The sequence below is a fragment of the Ictalurus punctatus genome, chromosome 15 (genome assembly GCF_001660625.3).
Source record: "Ictalurus punctatus breed USDA103 chromosome 15, Coco_2.0, whole genome shotgun sequence".
NCBI classification, from domain to species: Eukaryota; Metazoa; Chordata; class Actinopteri; order Siluriformes; family Ictaluridae; genus Ictalurus; species Ictalurus punctatus.
In genome coordinates, this window is record NC_030430.2 from 7126172 (window position 1) to 7144495 (window position 18324).

Sequence of the window (18324 nt, forward strand, 5' to 3'; positions counted from 1 at the left end):
GATACAAATACATTCCGATAATATGTTCTAAACAAGTACAAATACAGATACGAGGTGCACTGTTCTCTTCTTTTAAGAAAGCTTGCCAGAAACGTTTGCTGGGCTTTAAGTTGAGACGCGAGGTTTGCATCAGGTTAGTTAGTTGCTCACGTTATAGCAGCTATAAACAGTAGTTCCTTCATTTCCTCCTGACCTTAATATGACAAGAAAATTGCAGTTGGATGATAAGAAACCTCAAAACATCCTTAGAATATCCTGCGGTGGAAAAATTGAAGAACCAGCTTTACCTCTGACACTAGAGACTCATTACATAAATGCAAAATAAACATTTTTTTAAAGAAAGCTGCATCATATCAGCTGTATCATAATATAAGCTGTAAAAAAAAAATGCTGTATCATATATATATATATATATATATATATATATATATAAACTAAATCTGTTGCACGAAGCCCTTCTTTTAAAGAAATTCTGATTAAAGTTCAGCGAAAAATCCAGACGCTCTACTAGTCTGTCCTGACCCTTGATCTGCATCTCCAAAAATGTATTCCAAATCTCTTGCTTCATGCCTCAATGCTGAGCAATTCAAGCGAGCTTGGCTAGTTTCCCATGCTGTGGACACATGCTATTGACACAGATGCACCATGGGATCTGGAGTCGGCCGGGTGCCACGGTTCTCCTTTTACTGTCCAAACATGGCTGAGCAGCAGCGTGCACTGGGGTCAGTCAAAGAAAAGCACGGCTTGACGTTCACCCTCACGCCGCTCTCTGCTGGTGATTTTCCCACTACACCAGAGCAAAAGTGCCTGCCTCGATTTATAAGCTGTCCCTGCACTCTGACGTGCTAATGGCTAGGAACGAAAATCATTTTAGATCTGCAAACCAGAGTTCTGTTAATGCTGCATCGTTGTTATGTAACGAAATGTCAAATGGCATGGTAAGAGTTTCCACTTCATCAGTTCCTCTAGACATATCTGATTATGGTGTGGGTTCATGGATGGACTACTGGAAATAATGAATTTGTCAAGGATTAGCCCTGAAAGATGGCTCTTTAATTTTACTCCTAATTTCCTTTCAATATTTTCGGTTAAATAGAGTGTCCTAGTCAGTAAGAATCCGAATAAAGGTGGATGGTCCATTAAATAATCTGATAAAAAGACGTTTAAGTGAGCACTTTCACATTATCATAATCTTTGTGCAGGTTCTGAGACAGTGTGTTTGGGTTATGATGGTCCAGTGACTAAATGGTACAAATCCAAAAAACTGCTATGAAAAAACATTAAACTTGTCTAACCCCTGGCTGAATGAATGTTAGCTGCTTAATACCTTCTGACAACAAATGTTGCTCCTCACATTGAAATTTTCTTCGAATTACACACAGTATGCATGTGGTGAGAGGATTTTAACAGTTGGGTGAATTAAGGCACTCAAGGTTATTTCTCCTAGAGTGTTTTAATAAATGCTAAACCATTCCTATCATGATGAAATGACATTTACTATTGATAAACATCCCCCTCTCCGACATCTCTTTCAAACACTTCTGTTTGTTTCTGCAGTTCGTATGAATGGGACAAAGGAAGGCCCTACTTGTATGGACAAAAACCACGGCTGTGCTCATATCTGCAGGGAAACTCCTAAAGGAGGCATCGCCTGTGAATGCAGACCGGGCTTCCAGCTCACCAAGAACAACCGCGATTGCAAGTGTGAGTAGATCTGTCACTGTCCTGAAAACTTCAGTCCCCAGAGCTACACACCGGCGCGGACTCCCCAGAGCTATACACTGACATCTCAACTATTACAACCAGTCGTTGAGTTTTGTATACTGAAGTTTTCTTTTTAACAGCAAACCTAGTTGTGAAATCTAGCAGGAAATCAGGGGATTATATTACAGGACAGTATACAAGAGTTTAGAAATACACTAAGAGTTTTAGATAAAAGATTATTGGGTGACCTGGTGTTTCACAAAACCCAGCAATGCTTTTGTACCATTAAACCATTTCTTCAGTCTCACACTTCCAAAATTGTCTGGCTTAGCATAAAATAAGTCATTGACTGCTTTGTTTGAGCTTGGTGTCATTTACTGAGATAATTCTGGAAAAATCAGAGTAAGTGATCATCCGAAAGCGCAAAGTTTTGCTTGTATCTTTCTCATTTGTAAGTCGCTTTGGATAAAAGCGTCTGCTAAGTGAATAAATGTAAATGTAAATGTAAAGTTGGGACTGTATAGTGAATGCAGCAGTATTTACCAGCGTTGGTAGCGCCAGTTGGGTGAGATTGGCAACACTCTGCAGTTTTGGCTTTTTTCTTTTTGGTATTTTGAAAAGGACTGCAAGATTCCCAAAGGTTCCCAGGAGCTTCGATGTATTTCTGTTCCATTCCATTTCTGCATTTCTACTCGTCCATTTTTTCCCTGTTTCCACTTGATAAATGTCCCTCCAAACATCACTTTCCCTGTCCATGAACACATCTCAAAGCATCCCTGCAGGCCTAAACTTATATATGATGTGTGGTTTGTAATCTCTGGAGATAGTATGCCCCTGAGGTAGAACAATTTAGTACTTGCTGTGTCATGGAGTTCATGCCGTCAGTCCTGTCTGGGTCTGCTAGATGGACTAGCTGGAGAAGTGTTATTCTACTCCCTGAAAAAGAGTATGAGAGGAGAGATGGAACAGTAAAAAGGCATGTGTAGACAAAGCTTTGGTGTGTTGTGTGTGGAGACAAGACCCTGCTCTCCTTCTGTCATCAGCTGCCTGCTCCGGTCGACACACTTTTCAATCTCACCTCTGTAGACTGAAAAAATGTTCCATGGAGACTTTTTGCCTGTTACATATTAAGGAGCATTTAGTTCCAAAAGTAACACTTAGAAATTTAAGCAGGATAGTTTGCATAGAGTGCACAAATATCATTTGGTAGAGTGCAGTTTGCATCGAATATTTGCGGGTTCTATATATTTGTCTATAGAAAAAAAAATGTAAAGATGGGTGCTTTCACTCCCCATTCCATTTATGGGTGATTAAAATTATGAGCTAGTGATTAGAAGGTCGTGATTGGAAGATTTAATCGCAGGACTACCAGGGAGCCACTATTGGCACTATTAGCTGCATGCTTGGATTGTATCCTGACTCCAATGTAAGTCTTTGTATAAATACTTTGGCCACATAAATAAATGTCACTGGAAGCACTAGCATTCTGTGGCGTGGCATGGTCCTCCATGATTGGACTTACCTGCCTGTGACTCATATTGGGCATCAGTTAGAATAGTTTGCGCTTGTTCTAGTCTGAGATCTCACTTCTTTTATTCTTATCTGTGGCTCCTTCAGTGACCTGCAACTATGGAAATGGTGGCTGTCAGCACATCTGTGAGGAGACAGACCATGGGCCGCGCTGTTCTTGCCACATGAAGTTCGCCCTGCACTCTGATGGCAAGACATGTGTAGGTAAGTCATCTTCTCCCTGTAGGTCTACCTAGCCAGGTAAGGCCTGGTTCTGTCATCTCCCCTGCCTTTTGTTCTTGTTTGCCTGGTTTTGCCCATCTTCAGTACTTAGCTAGTTAGGACAAGGTTATGTTTCCTCCCCAACTTTTACCTGGTCAAGAAAACATGATATGTAGACCCTGTCCGCCAACCGACCTTACCTGGACAGGGAAGTCCTACATGTATCCCACTCCCTGATCCTACCTGGCCAGATAATACACCTGACACCCAGTTCTGGTTCCTCTCTCTGTTCCATCCCAGCCATTATTCATCCTTATGCCTTCTCCCCCTGATTTTCCCTGTTTAAGTAAGACCCAGTTGATGTCCAAAACCACAACCTCCCCAAAGTCCTACCTCAACCCTCAGCATTTACTGGCCAGACCAGATTTAGTTCTTCTTCTCCACTAGATACTTGACTCTACCAGTCACCTGACCAGGGCAGGCAAGTGTTAGATGAGGGATCCTGATTGTACCTAGCCAGGTGACACCCCTTTCCATGACTTCAACTTAGCCTGACCAGGTAAAACCTTTTTCTACTTTGCCTAGTAGGGCCATGTTCTTCTCTCTCATCTCCTACCCACAACCTTACCAGGCTAGGTAAGTGTTTTCTGTCCCTCACATCCGATTATACCTGGCTAGGTAAGATTCAGTTCTGTTTCCATACAATTTTATCTGGCTAAGTTGAAGCGTTCTTTTAAAGAAGGAATAAGTGACATGTGCTCGATGTTGAGAGAATAGTTTGGTAACCACTTCCTGGTCAGTTATGTTCATTTATAAAGGACTGAATTTTAAGGCCTTTCTGTGAAGCAAAAAATAAGAGATTGATTGATTTGCAGATTACACTATGAATATGTATGTATAAATAAGGACTGTACACAGTTTTTCCTCTTTTCTCATGTGGCCTGAACCTTCACCGTCTTAGTGTCTAGCTCAGGGTGCTTAAACTTCCTTAGATTAATAATTTACCAATGAGAACACTGAACACTTTGGAGCTCGTTAGCAAAGATACAAATGATGCTAACTGCCCTCTGCTGGTTTCTTTTCCTTTTTAGTGAAACATTTTTTAGCCATCAATCCAAGTTGACCTTGTGCACTACTGTTTATGCAAATCTTTCAAGTAAGAACCTCAATCGTCAATCATTTTTACTTTCATTCAGTAGCAAATATTCATATGTAGAAAACTTATGCAAGATTAGCTCACCTGAATTAGCCATTCTGTCAATGGAGATTTACCACTGAACAAGTCCTAGGCTTAACCTCTGTCTAAGCTCAGAATAAACCTAATGCTGTGGTAAGTATTTTGAAAGGCCTCTATTCAGTATAACTTATTTTAACAGTCTTCAAGTCTTATGTTTATATGAAGTATCTAAGTATGTTGATGTGGTCTATAACTGCTTTTAATTATTATATTAAAAGTAAAATCTGATCCAAAATCAACATTGGTCTATATGCATGACCCTTTGACAGGGTTCAGTCTGTGCCGTAGAGTCCTTGGGTACCTGAAGAGCGATGAGGTGTTCTGCAAAGCCACTTTAAGTGTTCCACAATGTGCTCATTGTCCTATTGTAACACTCCATTTCGATCCATACGTTCCAGTTACCATTAGTCTAGTCATGAAAAGTAATTTACTGGAATCCAGGGAGCCATAAAATGAAAGCTGACTACACAATCACTTACTCACCAGATTTGAGTTAAATGTACATGATAGTATGTCAGACATATGCGCAGAAACTCGGAGCCAGTGCAGGAGCCATGCCTCGGCTTGCTCTAACCCAGTACAGCAGTCACCCAGCATGAGGCTTTTCTACTCAATCTTGCTTGTTTGATTTGCTTCCTCCTGACTTTTCATTGCTTTTCTCCTTTTTTGTTCCTGATGCTGGTAATATGCAATGATAGAAGCCAAGTTTTAAACACAATATCACTGCTCTGTGATGGATTTACAAAACCTAGGGACTTAACAAGGCTTTGGAATCTTTGGCCATTCAAGTCAAGTTTGTTGCTTATACAAATACGCACTGTGTTTTTTTTTTTTTTTTCTTCTTCGTCTAGTTTGCTTAACATGCTGCACTGCAAACATTCATTTTCTACAGGATGGTGAAATGTGAGCCAGTCACCTCTTCTGTAGCCAAGTACAGCAGTCCTATGTACTTCCTAACCAATCTTTGATTGGCGCATGTCATCTGAAAGTGGCAAAATAATATATACACTTATACATTTGTCTGGTGTTTCATAGCACTCCTTGATTGAAAAGTGGTTTGGCTGGCCTCTTCCCTTTCTCTCCTCTCTGATTCTGAATGGATTGAGCCAGACACCCTATGATTAGGCCCAGGTCTCGTTCAAGTCGTCAGCCATTCCAGAAATAAGACAACACGGAGGGCAGAAGGGTCACTCGGCCCCCACTGGAATCTTTTAGCTAATAAAACAAAATGAAGCAACTTATTATTGAGATTCCTCTCTGAGCCTGGGAGTGACAGTGAGATAGTGTCAGAAGAGGAAAGACACTCGGAAGAATGATTTTTAAAGATCTGGAAATGATTTCATTGTGTCCTTTAAATGTAACCTCAGTCACTATAAAGATGGCAGACTCTAAAGCTGTTTGTAGGTTTGGAACCAGCTGGCCAGTATGTCTGTCAGTCAGCTTGTATTTCTGTCGTTTTGTTCACCAGCCGTTTCAGTCAGTCCATCTATCTGTCCGCAATCTCTCGGTACGGTGTTTCCACAATGCGGTCGCTAATTTTATTTGTTCATTATATATTTGAGTTAGTCAGTCAGACAAGCAGTGTTTCTATTGGCTTGGAAATGTCTTAACTTGATGGAGTTTTGATGAGACCACATCCTAAAACCATCTCAGTTCATAAAATCAGTATGAAATTTTGATTACTTTGTGGAACTGAGGCTTTCAAAGCACTTTTCCACCGGACAGTGTGGTATGCCACAAGACAATTGTTAATCTGTACCCAGAGCCATCCATACCCGGGCCAAGACTAGTGTTACCAACTTGAGGAGTAATGGATGAGCTTTAATAGCTAACGCATTTTATTCACCATGAAGAAACATAAATCAGCCGCCCAATCAATATCTTCCAGGATTTCCGTTATTTTCAGTGGGAATGTTTTCACACACTACTTGGGGAAAAAAACTAATTCCTGCAGGCTTCCAAGTGGTGCAACAGAAAAGAATTTGCCCTATCAATGATGTTCAAGACAGCAAATTTGGCCATGCTCTTTGGGTGAGAGGAATGACATTAGTCTCTCTCTCTCTTGTCTATCACAGCAGTACTAACCATCTGTGAGATCATGTATGAAGAAGAGTACAGTTATCAATTTCCTCTGTGATGTTTGCATGAGCAGCAGTTTAAAAAGATGCAGTAGCTTTGCGTGTCTTGGAGGAAAGCTGTAACCCCTCCTCAGTCAGTAGTTGTTGTGTAATAGCGGAGAGCTCGCTAGTAGGTGGGAATTAGAAGACAATTGGGTAAAAATTAGCACACTGTTGCATCTGGTACACTTGGTGCCTTTGGTTCCAGCAGTGATGGGTATAAGCCTACCTTGTATAGATGGCTTAAGACTTCATAGTTCTTGCAGGACACAGTTTCCAACAGATTTGTCAAAAAATCATGAGGAGATTCTAACAAGACTATAACAAATATGTCAACCACATTCAGAACCGGTCATTACAGTACCGTTTGCTTGGCCATAGAAATGACAACAGTATATGTAGGGTCATTTATTCATTACCATTCAATCCATGTTGGATTATTCTTTGTCCTCTCTCTGTCCTCCTTTGTCCTTGTCCTCCTATTTTTCAACAGTGGTCAGTATCATCCTGCCTCTTTCAGACGACTTAAGCCTCTGTAGTCCTTGCAGAACAGGTTTCCAACAGATTTGTTTAAAAAAAAATCTCAAGCAGATTCTTGGAAATGAGTGTAAAATCATCAGCACGCCTCCACGCAATCACTCACACCGATGGATCACCATTTAATATACCAAGACAGAATAGGAAAACAATTACAGCAGCATGAAAGCATTTTCCCTCCGTGAGCCCAGAAAAAATGAGAAATCCTGCAGACCAGTTTTCTCTGAAGTCATCTGCTTCATTCTGCACCCAGTGGATTTGCAAATGCATTTCCGTAAAGGGGAACGCTACACCTTCGGCAAACCTGGCCATAGAGTGACATTGTCCAACCAGTATGTTGAGACAAATCCTTAAATTGAGTGGTTCGTTGTTTCGTGATTCATCTCTACCTCATTCTCATGAACCTGTGGAGGCAGAGTGCTGAAGAACCCTTCTAAATTTAGTTCTCAAATGTCTGCATGTAAAACTGCAACACAAAGAAGGATTTCTATTATTGCTATTTTTAGAGCTGTGATCAAATAGCATGCCCGACTCCTGATCTACTTATAGCACTCTCCACTAATTTTGGCACCCGTGGAAAATATGAGCAAAAAAGGCTGTGAAAAATTGTCTTTATTGTTTAACTTTTTGATCTTTTGCTGAAAGAATTTGATATCCTCATGGATATCAAAAATTGCAAACACAACACAGGTTTATCCAAAAAATATATATATTTGTTAAATATAGGTGTGCAGCAATTATTATTACCCTTTTAGTCAATAATTTGTGCTAGCTCCCTTTGCTAAGATAACAGTTCTGAGTCTTCTCCTATAATGCCTGATGAGGTTAGAGAATACATGGCAAGGGATCTGAGACCGTTCCTCCATACAGAATCTCTCCAGATCCTTCAGATTTTGAGGTCCATCCTGGTGGACTCTCCTCTTCAGATCACCCCACAGGTTTCCTATGGTTTTCAGGTTAGGGGACTGGGATGGCCATGGCAGGACCTTGATTTTGTGGTCAGTAAACCATTTGTGTGTTGATTTTGATGTATATTTTGGATCATTGTCCTGCTGGAAGATCCAATCACGGTCCATTTGAAGCTTTCTGGCAGAGGCAGTCAGGTTTTTATTTCTTATCTGTTGATATTTGATAGTCCATGATGCCATGTATCCTAACAAAATGTCCAGGTCCTCTTTCAGAAAAACAGCCCCAAAACATTAAAGAGCCACCACAATATTTAACCGTGGACATGAGGTACTTCCATATGGCTACCTCTCTGTGTGCACCAAAACCACCTCTGGTGTTTATTGCCAAAAATTTTGGTTTCATCTGCCCATAGAACCTGATCACAGTTTGCTAGTTATTAATTTCCTGTTCCTATTCACCCTGGTGTAATTTTAAAAAAATTTAATATCAATGGGAATATACTTTTTACAAATACCAATATATTTTTCTCATATCAATTCATAGGGTTGCCAATAATTGTTGCACACCTATATTTAACAAAGATATTTTCTTTTGATCATCCCATGTTTTGTTTGCAATTATTTGATATCCATGAGAGTACAGTTTTTTTTGTTGTTTTTTTTAACAAAAGACAATTTTTCACAGCCTTCTTTGCTCATATTTACCAAGGGTGCCAATATTAGTGGAGGACGCTGGATAAGTTTGGCATGCCTCAGGATGATATTACGTTGGTAAATCTGCCTGTTTTAGCTAAAGCTGAAGCTGCTAGCTGCACTTCCGAGTGCCACCGGGTGTCTTGTAGCGTTCTGATCACTGAAAGCCAGCACGGATGACTCAGCTTAGCAAGAATGGATGTGTTGACCACAAGCTTTTGGTGAGAAGATATGCTGGAAAGTGTCGTTAGCCAGACACAAGATGTTTACCAGGCGATCAGTTCCCAATTTGTTTCCTACATATTTCTGAGATTAGGAAATGCTCTCTTGATTTTTGTTTAGTGTGTAATCAGTCTTGATCGCAAAGCAAAATTCCACCATGAAATGTGGAATATTAATCTTTTATAATGAATGTGATTTCAACTGTGTCCAAGACTTATTTTGTAACGAAATGAGCTTTTTATTTTAAACTTCTTTCATCAAGGTCTGTTTTCTCTTTTGTTAACAGTTCACGGAACTGCTTATTATTTTAGTGAGTTAAATATTAGCCTATCAAAAATATAAACCGCATTGCTAATAATCAATAAAAGCCACTCGTTGTCAGTTGATTTTATACTAGCACTCTTGCTAGCTGCAAACATTCTGCAACTGGTTAGCCTGGATAGCTGTTTATTTCATGAAGTGTGGATCGATGAAACTTTTCACATTTTTCACCATCACACTGTTCGAAATCTGTTGAAGTTCTAACTGATGACTAATTTGCCATGTGGTGGTTTTCCTCAGCCTGCTGGGTTTTTTTTTTGGGGTTTTTTTTTGCACTAAGCGCACTGTGTAGGCCTGCTCTTCCTCGGAGGCTTGCTTTAAATGTCGCATGCTAACTGCATGATTGCTCTCGTAAGTGCAGCTCTCACTAACACAAATCTGACTCGCGGCTGCCTGTAACTCATTTGCTCCCAACTATGACAAGTGCAACCTCAGGGCCCTTTATTGCTATCATTAGGGTGATGCTGGAATTTCGAGAAGGTTAATCAGGATTCATATCGTAAAAGAGTCAGGTCATTATTGTAAACAGTCTAAAGGAACTGAAACGAAGGTAATGAATGAAGTGTCTAAATGAGCGGGTGAGAATCGGAATACGTCAAGCTTTACTGCTTAAAGGGAAACCCAAGAGCAGTTTGGTTAGTCCTGGTCACAATAATAAATGTCAACTCACACTTTGGCATGTGGGTGAACGTTAAAGCACTAAATGTTTTTTTTTACGATCTGTGTCTGTCTGTGTGTGTGTGTATGTGCAGAGGAAAGGAGTATCCAGAAGCAGCCACAGCTGTTACCCAATGGTAAATATCTGTAAATCTGTTTCTTTAGTTCCAATCCTATTCGGCTCTACTCCTATTGGTGATGCTGGAACTCTGACTAACCGAGCCCTAGCGCTTATTAACTTACCTGCACATCTCCAGGTGACACTTGTGACGTCATCATCACTTTAGTACATCCCTTTGGGAGGGGCAACTCAAGAGTGGCAATATTTACTTCAGTTGGTACATTCTCAGGACGGCCCATTCTGAAGTGACATACATGGCAGCATTATATTGCATCGTTCCTCGTAGGAGTGTTGAAACATAATTATGTCCAATTACGGCTCTTCTAAACGATCGTTATTAAACGAACCAACTGGTGGATACTTTGCCCCCAAGGTTCTTTGCAGTTTTATAAATATTATTGCACACATTTAACTAATGAGCCAAACATTTAAACCAGTCGGATCTACTGCGTGTTCTCAGCACGGTGGGCATGGCCTTATCAGGGAGTAAGCGATAGTCATGATCACTTCAGAGTGGACCGCAGCTTCTGTTTCGATCAGTACAAGCCTAACCCTGCATGAGAGCACGTCTTCTTTCCACCTTTCAAAAAAATTACTTTGAGAACACACATGGCTGCCATCACACTACAGTATGATTCACTGCATCGTACGTCATATTATTCTGCTTATCAAATTTCCAGTGATGGAAAGAAACCAATAAATAATAGATTTAATAGACACACGTTAACAGAAAACTCCACCCTGACCTTGCATGTTAGCCTTTATGATTAATACGTGATCTACAGTAATGTAGATTTATTTTTGTAATCAAATTCTCTGAATTTACATTTTTTGGTAGAAACTTCTTTCGAGGTCATTTTTCACTCTTGTTAACTCTTGGTTTCCTGTATTACCCACAATGCAGTTTGACTACCTGCTGATAGTGGTGCAGTGGGATTTAGCTTCAGCTAGCTTCATCTCTAACTAAAAGAGAGCGATGTAGTGGTGCTTTAGTCCTTTATTACCTCCAGCTTTTTCACCTTTATATCTGTCACTGCAGTTGCATCACGTTCGTCACCTCAAAGATCACTAACTAGCCGAGATGAGTCTCATCTGCGTTGTGTAGCTGCATTGCATTCTGGGACTTTGAGTCCAGCATGTGCACTGATGTCTTCACTATTTCTATGCTGGATATATTAATATATTAATATAAAGTTGAACGTCGCTGGAAAACATTTCTCCTGTTAAACTGCACTAGCAGCAATAAGAACATCCTCCTGTGACATCAAAATGCTGCTCACTACTGCTAACTTCTCATAAGAATAATGAATATACAGCACCAACCAACAAATCATCACCAGAATCGCTAAGCCCATCGGAAATATTTCAGAATAAACGTGTGTAATGTGTTTCACGGTGGATTTTTCTTTAAGTGGAGTCACTTATAATATTATCGAACACACTGTTTGCGCTGGACTTGTGATCGTTAGCATGTTGACTCCTCCAGTGCTTGTTCTCTGGCATGTTTCCATGTCTCCTCGCTCTGACCTTAACGAAGACAACCTTTGATTAACTCCTCAAAGTCTCTCCGCAATTTGTCAGCATGTTTCTGTCAACTTGTCCTTCTTTTCTTCTTCATTCAGAAGACTTTCTCCACTTTCAAAAGGAACAAGTATGTTTGCACAGCAGCCTTTTAACATCACAGCAGGCTTAGCGCAGGCTGCCGGCTTGGGTCGCGCCTCTTTAAGCCTCGTGCCAAGGGCTTGTCATATTTACCAAATAGCTTTACCTCGGGATGCATGTTCTGGACTTGTTTTGAGAGATTCATTAAGCATTAGTGCCAACTTTCTGCAACTGTGAGCAAATTCTTGAAGTGGAGCCGGGCTCAGTGGAGAGTTTCGTTCAAACGCACTGACTTTTCCAATCATGATGGTAATTTAGACAAACACTAAGAGGCTCTGCTTTTATATGGATTTTGGCACAGCAAACATGAAACAAATGAGAAGTTTCTATGAACCATTGCACCCTTTGTATTTCTTTTTCTACGTATTTGTTGCTTTAGGCTAGGCAGTTGGTCTTGGCCACGCTTTAGTTTCAGTCGATAGTTGACAGACATTTTACTGTGGAAATTTAGCTGAGGAATCAAGGGATTTATCCTGTAGATGGAGAAAAAAAAACTTTGGGAGTGATAACTGTCATGAACCTATCTTGGTGAAGGTTTTGTCAGAAGCAGTTTCCAACTTCGGCTGTTCAACCTTAATCTTGATTTTTTTTTTGCTTTGTTTTGTCTCAATCAGCCATTAAATCTAGCAAAATTTCTGAGTTATATATTAAGGTTAAATCAATCTCTATATAGGTAGAACGAAACAAATTATTGTTAAGTGAATATTGCAGCCACCCAGAAACATTGGAAATCGTTCAGAAAACACTTAGTTTTGGCAAGTTCTGGTTTTGACAGTTTCTCAGCCTCAGCTACAGTACATCACTCCATTATTATTTGGTCTCAACGGGAGATGTGTGGGGAGTGTTTATTTAATCCTGCTCACACCTTTAGTATTTTAATTTATACCTGCCTTGGATATTTCCTAGCGAATGTAGTTGGTTCTACTTCCCAAAAATATCAACAAACTAGTAGCTTAATTTAAACCACAAGAACAATGACCAGGCAGTTACTACAAATCTTCACGCATTTTGTCGAGTGCTCTCTGATATCGGATAGGGAGTCATATGAAGGTAACATAGCTAAGTGCACTATTGGACCAGTGTTTTGTCGGTGAAAACAGTTTTCAATAGCATGACTGGATAATTAGCAACCAACGTTGAAATGCTTGGGAATCCAGTCAAAGTTGTGGGTGATAGAAGCATCCAAGTGTCTATGTTTCACCAATTACGTTGAAGAGCAAAAGCAAGAGTGAAGAAGTTAATGGAGGACCAATAGAGGAAGTAAATAAATGACTAAATATAAACAGACAGAGGTCTCGTTCCTGGTTTATAACAAGGATAAACATGATATCTAATATTTGTTTAAACTTTAGCAGTCCATCTAAGTAGTTTTTCCTGGAATGTTCATGAAGTTCCTCTAAACTGAAGCCCAACAAAAGCCTCAGGCGTCATTTGGATTTGCAATTGTAAGTCTGTTCAAATTTTTTTTTTAAAAGTTATGCACGCACCTACGCCAGAGAAGTAATCAATGTACTGTAAATATTTTGTTGCGCTCTGCTGAATTGATCATTACAGTCTGGTGCAGTTACTGGCTTGCTAAGCATTTTTGAGGCATGCCATGACACCCACCAGGAGTGCTTTCTTTATTCCCTACAGCCTACCAACATCCTTCTGTCTGTCTGTCTCTCTCTCTCTCCCTCTCTTTCTGTTTCTCTCTAACTCAAAGAGTTTATCGTTTTCGAGAAAAATTTGCTGTCTCGTGTCTTTAGAGAGTTGCAAAATCAGCTGCTTGATGACTTGAAGGATAAAATTCCGACATTTCCACCTACTTACAAACGACAAAGGGACAAAACGTTCCGAAGCTTTTGTGAATTTGTGTTCGGTTTGTCTTGCGCAAGCATTTGCACACAACTTTACTAACAAAAGAAGAATAAATAAGGCCCAGTGTATGTAAAATGAGATGTGATGTTGATTCAAAACCATTTGGGAGTTAAATAATATTCAAATGAGCAGAACGGAAAAAAAAAAAAAAATTATGATTTTGGTTGCATTTTTTTGTCCCCTGTCAAAATACTGTTCATTTTCAGGTTTTGTTTCCAGATTATTCTGTTTCACTGATGCTGTGTTATTGCTGTCGAACACAATATTGTTTCTGTTTTATTTCTCAAAAACCATACCAGCACAAACATTCTTTGTACAGCTTAAAAGAACAGAAATATCATATGGGCTGAAACTTATTGAGGTTTTTTTTGTGAGCGATTGAAATAAAAAATATTTGAAGACAAATTTATGATCTTTTAATTGCTGAATAAAATGTAAAAGCCCTTCGGTAATTTTAGCGCAGCCAATATGTGCACCTCTTCATCTAGTTCTTCTGTTAACTCAGTTCCTGTGCTGCTAAAATGTCACTTTCAATCATTTTCTAGAAACAAATTATTGTATAGAAAGGATACTATTGAGGAGCCATTACCTCACAAACTGATTTTGCGGAAAGATCCCGTCCGTTCTCGTATTCTCTCATCTGTGTTGTGATTGGCTTGGCACTGATCACATTGTGGTCATATGGTGTCTAGTTTAATATACAATATAACAGCCAGAGTACCAAATAATGGAAAGACCAGGATAAGAAGGGCTTATATTCGGGCCACTTTGATACATCTGACCAAAATTTGATTCAAAAGCAATGTACACTTTCCATTATTCATGTTAATATTAGTGCCAATATGCTTTTACTCTAATTCACATTTTTAACTGTAGATACGTTTTCAGAGCAGAAAAAGGAGTTCTCTGGACTGATTCAGTTTCCAGAGGAGAGCTGAATAATACGAAGCTCAGTGTATATTTATCCATTTGGATGCAATCATGTAATAATCATAAACACGTAATGCCCTGGGCAATGTACTCTGATCCAACGAGGTGTCCTTTTTCTCCATCTGGATGGTTTCAGCTTCTGAGGCCGAAAGGGTCTTTGACCCACACTGGCCGCTTGTACAGTGTGACAGTGGTTTGGATTTTCTTGAAGAATCTCCATTAGGAGTTGTTTGAAATAGATACTGTTGCAGAAATAAATCCACCTTGAGGACAAAAAAAAAAGATCCCAACTGATCCATCCACATGGTGTTTTTCGCTTATTTCTAATCAGATTACATCACATTTAGGAATCACTTTCAGCTAAGCGATTTACAATTCAGACCAAATCTAAAGAGCAGGCTTTAGGGTCTTGCTCGTGTTCCGAACAGCAGTTCATTTTCGGATTTGATCTAACGATGTTCTGGTCGCTAAACCTGAGCCTTTAAGAAAAAATCCACTCCGAACAACTTGCATATTAATCTTCATTGTGACCTTCAACAGCGTTCCAGGATTTATTTTAGAATGGAAAAATACGTTGACTTGGCTTTAGCTTAATTCTTTCATCATGGTTTATTTTCATTTTGGTTGCCAGATTCCTACTTTACCCACAGTGCCATTTGCGTACCTGGTGATTAGTGGTGTCAATGGGATTCATCACTACCTAAAGAGAGAGAGATGCAGCGGCACTTTAGTCCTTTAGTCTGTCCAGCTCTCTCCTCTCCTGATCTGTACACTCTGCTCAAACAAATCAGCCTCCAAAGCTTCAGCTTTCATGCTAATACCAGCATCAGCTCCACCTAGACTAGACGAGTCTCCGCCGTAACTCCGTCTCTGTACCTGCATTGTATTCTGGGACTTTGAGTCCAGCGTTTACACCAAAGTCTCCACCGCTTCCTTTTTTTACACTGGATTTCTCATTAATATGACTTGCTGGAAAATGGCGAGTGAGAACAGACGTTTCGCTCTGCGGTTTTTTTCCTAACTAACAGAAAAATGTGACTTTTTCCTCTTATTAAATTGCTATTGTAACTGTAACTAGCAATAATAGTTAGTGTTCTGCTGTGACATCAGCACGACACACAACCTCTCACAGGAATAATGAAAATACACCACCAACCAACAAATTAGCACCAGGATCACTCAGTATGTCACAAATATGTCAGTATAAATACTTTATACATTTGAATGCATTTAAATCTGATTTTTCATCACGGAACCTAATGTTGTAATGTCATTACCAGGATGCACGAGTCTTTTTTTTTTTTTGACGAATCTAACTCTGATATGCGTTTGTGTCTTCAGAGACGTGTGCTGTGAATAATGGAGGATGTGACAGCACGTGTCATGATGCTCTAACAGGGGTGCGCTGCAGCTGTCCAGTCGGATTCACTCTCCAGCCTGACCGCAAGACCTGCAAAGGTAATACGCAGATACACATACACATACACACACTCACGCACGCGACATGCTTGCATGTCGCTTTTAATCTGGTTTAAGAAGGAACGAAAGGAAACAAATCGTTTGCAGCCCTGGCAGAACAAGACAGGAGCTCCGCTTCATGTCTGAAGGAGAGAAAGGGACTTATTTTGTCCAGATGATGACAATCCCTTTTGGAGATGGATGCCTCGTTTAGAGAGATGATTCACTTTTAATCAGAGCCATCTTGGCGGATTCGAAGCCAATCAGAAGAGGCGGAAGATACATCGATCTTTTTCTTGCGAGAAGGCTTATTCCAGATGAACCACAAACTTTCAGGCGCCTGCTGGTATTAAAATGTCCGCCCTGTTCCGAATTGTTCCAGAACCTTGGCACTGGTGGTCATGTGGCAGATTCAAATAAAAGAATTCATACACTGTGTTGTTATTGTTTTTGTTTTTTGTTTTTAAAGGCAAGATTGTGGGATTGGTATCTCAACATGATGTCATGACCTTTTCGGATACATTGACTAAAACATTGCCAATCAATTGATTAAAATTTGTGATCTCAGTGTTGCTAAGCAACTGGGAGACAAGAACACCAAAAGATTTGTTTCATTTGAATAGGAATTTAGTTCAGGTAGCATATAGCCGTTTGATCTCCTATACAGATAATGTAAAGGCTTGGTGACAGTAGAAACAAGACTTCCACGAAGAAACTTCCAGAATATATGAACATTTTCCTTAGATATGTTGGTGATAGACTAAGGAACAATTCCTTATGACTAGAATTACACGGTAATTACACTTGCACGTCACGTATTCCACCATTTTGCAAAAGGTCAGTAGCGTCTCAACTCAAGAACATCTGCAGCTAACTACTGTATGCTGTTAAATCTGCTCTTACCTTCCCAACCCTTCTTTTTAACCAGTTTTTCAGTGTGTGAGAAGGATATACAAAATAAGTCCCTTTCAAGTTTCACTAGAATATTAATATACATCGCCATTTCTTTGTAGAAAATTTTTAACTTTTTTCCCTATTGTCCTATTTTATCCAATGTTCATGGATCTTTTCCAATTCCAGATATCGATGAGTGCCGCATGAGTAATGGCAGCTGTGATCAGATTTGCCGGAACACAGTAGGAAGCTTCGAGTGTAGCTGCAGGAAGGGCTACAAGCTACTCACCAATGAGAGGACCTGCCAAGGTAGGAACACGCTTTGCTATGGGATTCTGGTAGTTTTGCATGTAGCTTGCTTTGCTAAACTGCCAACAAAGCTAGTAAGAAACTAAGCAAAGTCACATATAAATCGAACAACTAATTTTCACACTGAGTATTCTGCTATTTAATTTGTCTTTAAATAGTTAGCTTTAGAAGATATATAGCTACTATAGTAGCAGTTGCTACACACCAACAAATGACAAACTACAAGCAACTAGTGTGAACGTAGGGTCCAATATTTCTGTCATCTTACTGAGTTATCGTCATTATTTGTTAAGCCTAAGTGTGGCTATACAAAGCATCTTGTGACCCAGTTCACCTCACACCTCAAAAAATTAAACCAGAGTTCATGGCGTAGTCAGCACACTCCATTCCTCCTACCATACATACATAATTGAGGTACTTCAGAATTGAGAATCATTCCCTGGCTCGGTGCCATGAGAGTGATGGAATACGAGAGCAGGAACTCGGCCACTGAGCAAACAGAGGATCACGCTGGGCCATGCTGAGCCTAGCTGAGCTGCAGGTGTTGGAAATTAGAGCAAGCAATCTTCTCCACCTCCCCCTGCACACATATCTGGAGGCCTCAGGAGAGCAAAAAGCAAATAGAAAGCCTTCAGAGTGAGAAGAGAAAATGGAAATAAGAGGAGGAGCAAGAAGGAAGAGCAAAAGAGAAGAACAGAACAGAGGACATGTCTTGCCTTTCATTTTGTCCTTTTGTGTGGTCGTCAGTGAGCATATTGAGATAATCAAGAACTTTGGTATTCTCCAGCTCTGAGTTAAAAGCTGTGTTGTTTCTGTTTTCTTTCACCCTGTCTTTCATTCTTTCCTTTGTTGTTCGAGTTCCTGATTTGCCTTACCTCGAATGCTACCCGTATATTGTGGCATGGATTTTGTTTTGGGTTTGATTCGTTTTCAGACATCAGATTATGAGTTAGCGTGGTGTGT

At 39.9% G+C, this 18324-nt stretch overlaps 1 protein-coding gene across 2 annotated transcripts in view; it reads left to right on the forward strand.

The window, feature by feature from the left end:
• scube3 (signal peptide, CUB domain, EGF-like 3) overlaps positions 1-18324 on the forward strand; it is an 89047-nt gene that overhangs the window by 50411 nt on the left and 20312 nt on the right. Inside the window, exons 5-9 of one of the 2 annotated variants that reach the window (XM_053686382.1) lie at positions 1558-1704; positions 3322-3438; positions 10223-10264; positions 16042-16158; positions 17239-17361. In XM_053686382.1, the coding sequence (XP_053542357.1) occupies positions 1558-1704; positions 3322-3438; positions 10223-10264; positions 16042-16158; positions 17239-17361 (546 nt within the window). The remainder of the gene's footprint in view (positions 1-1557; positions 1705-3321; positions 3439-10222; positions 10265-16041; positions 16159-17238; positions 17362-18324) is intronic. The other variant, XM_053686383.1, reaches the window with a different exon arrangement.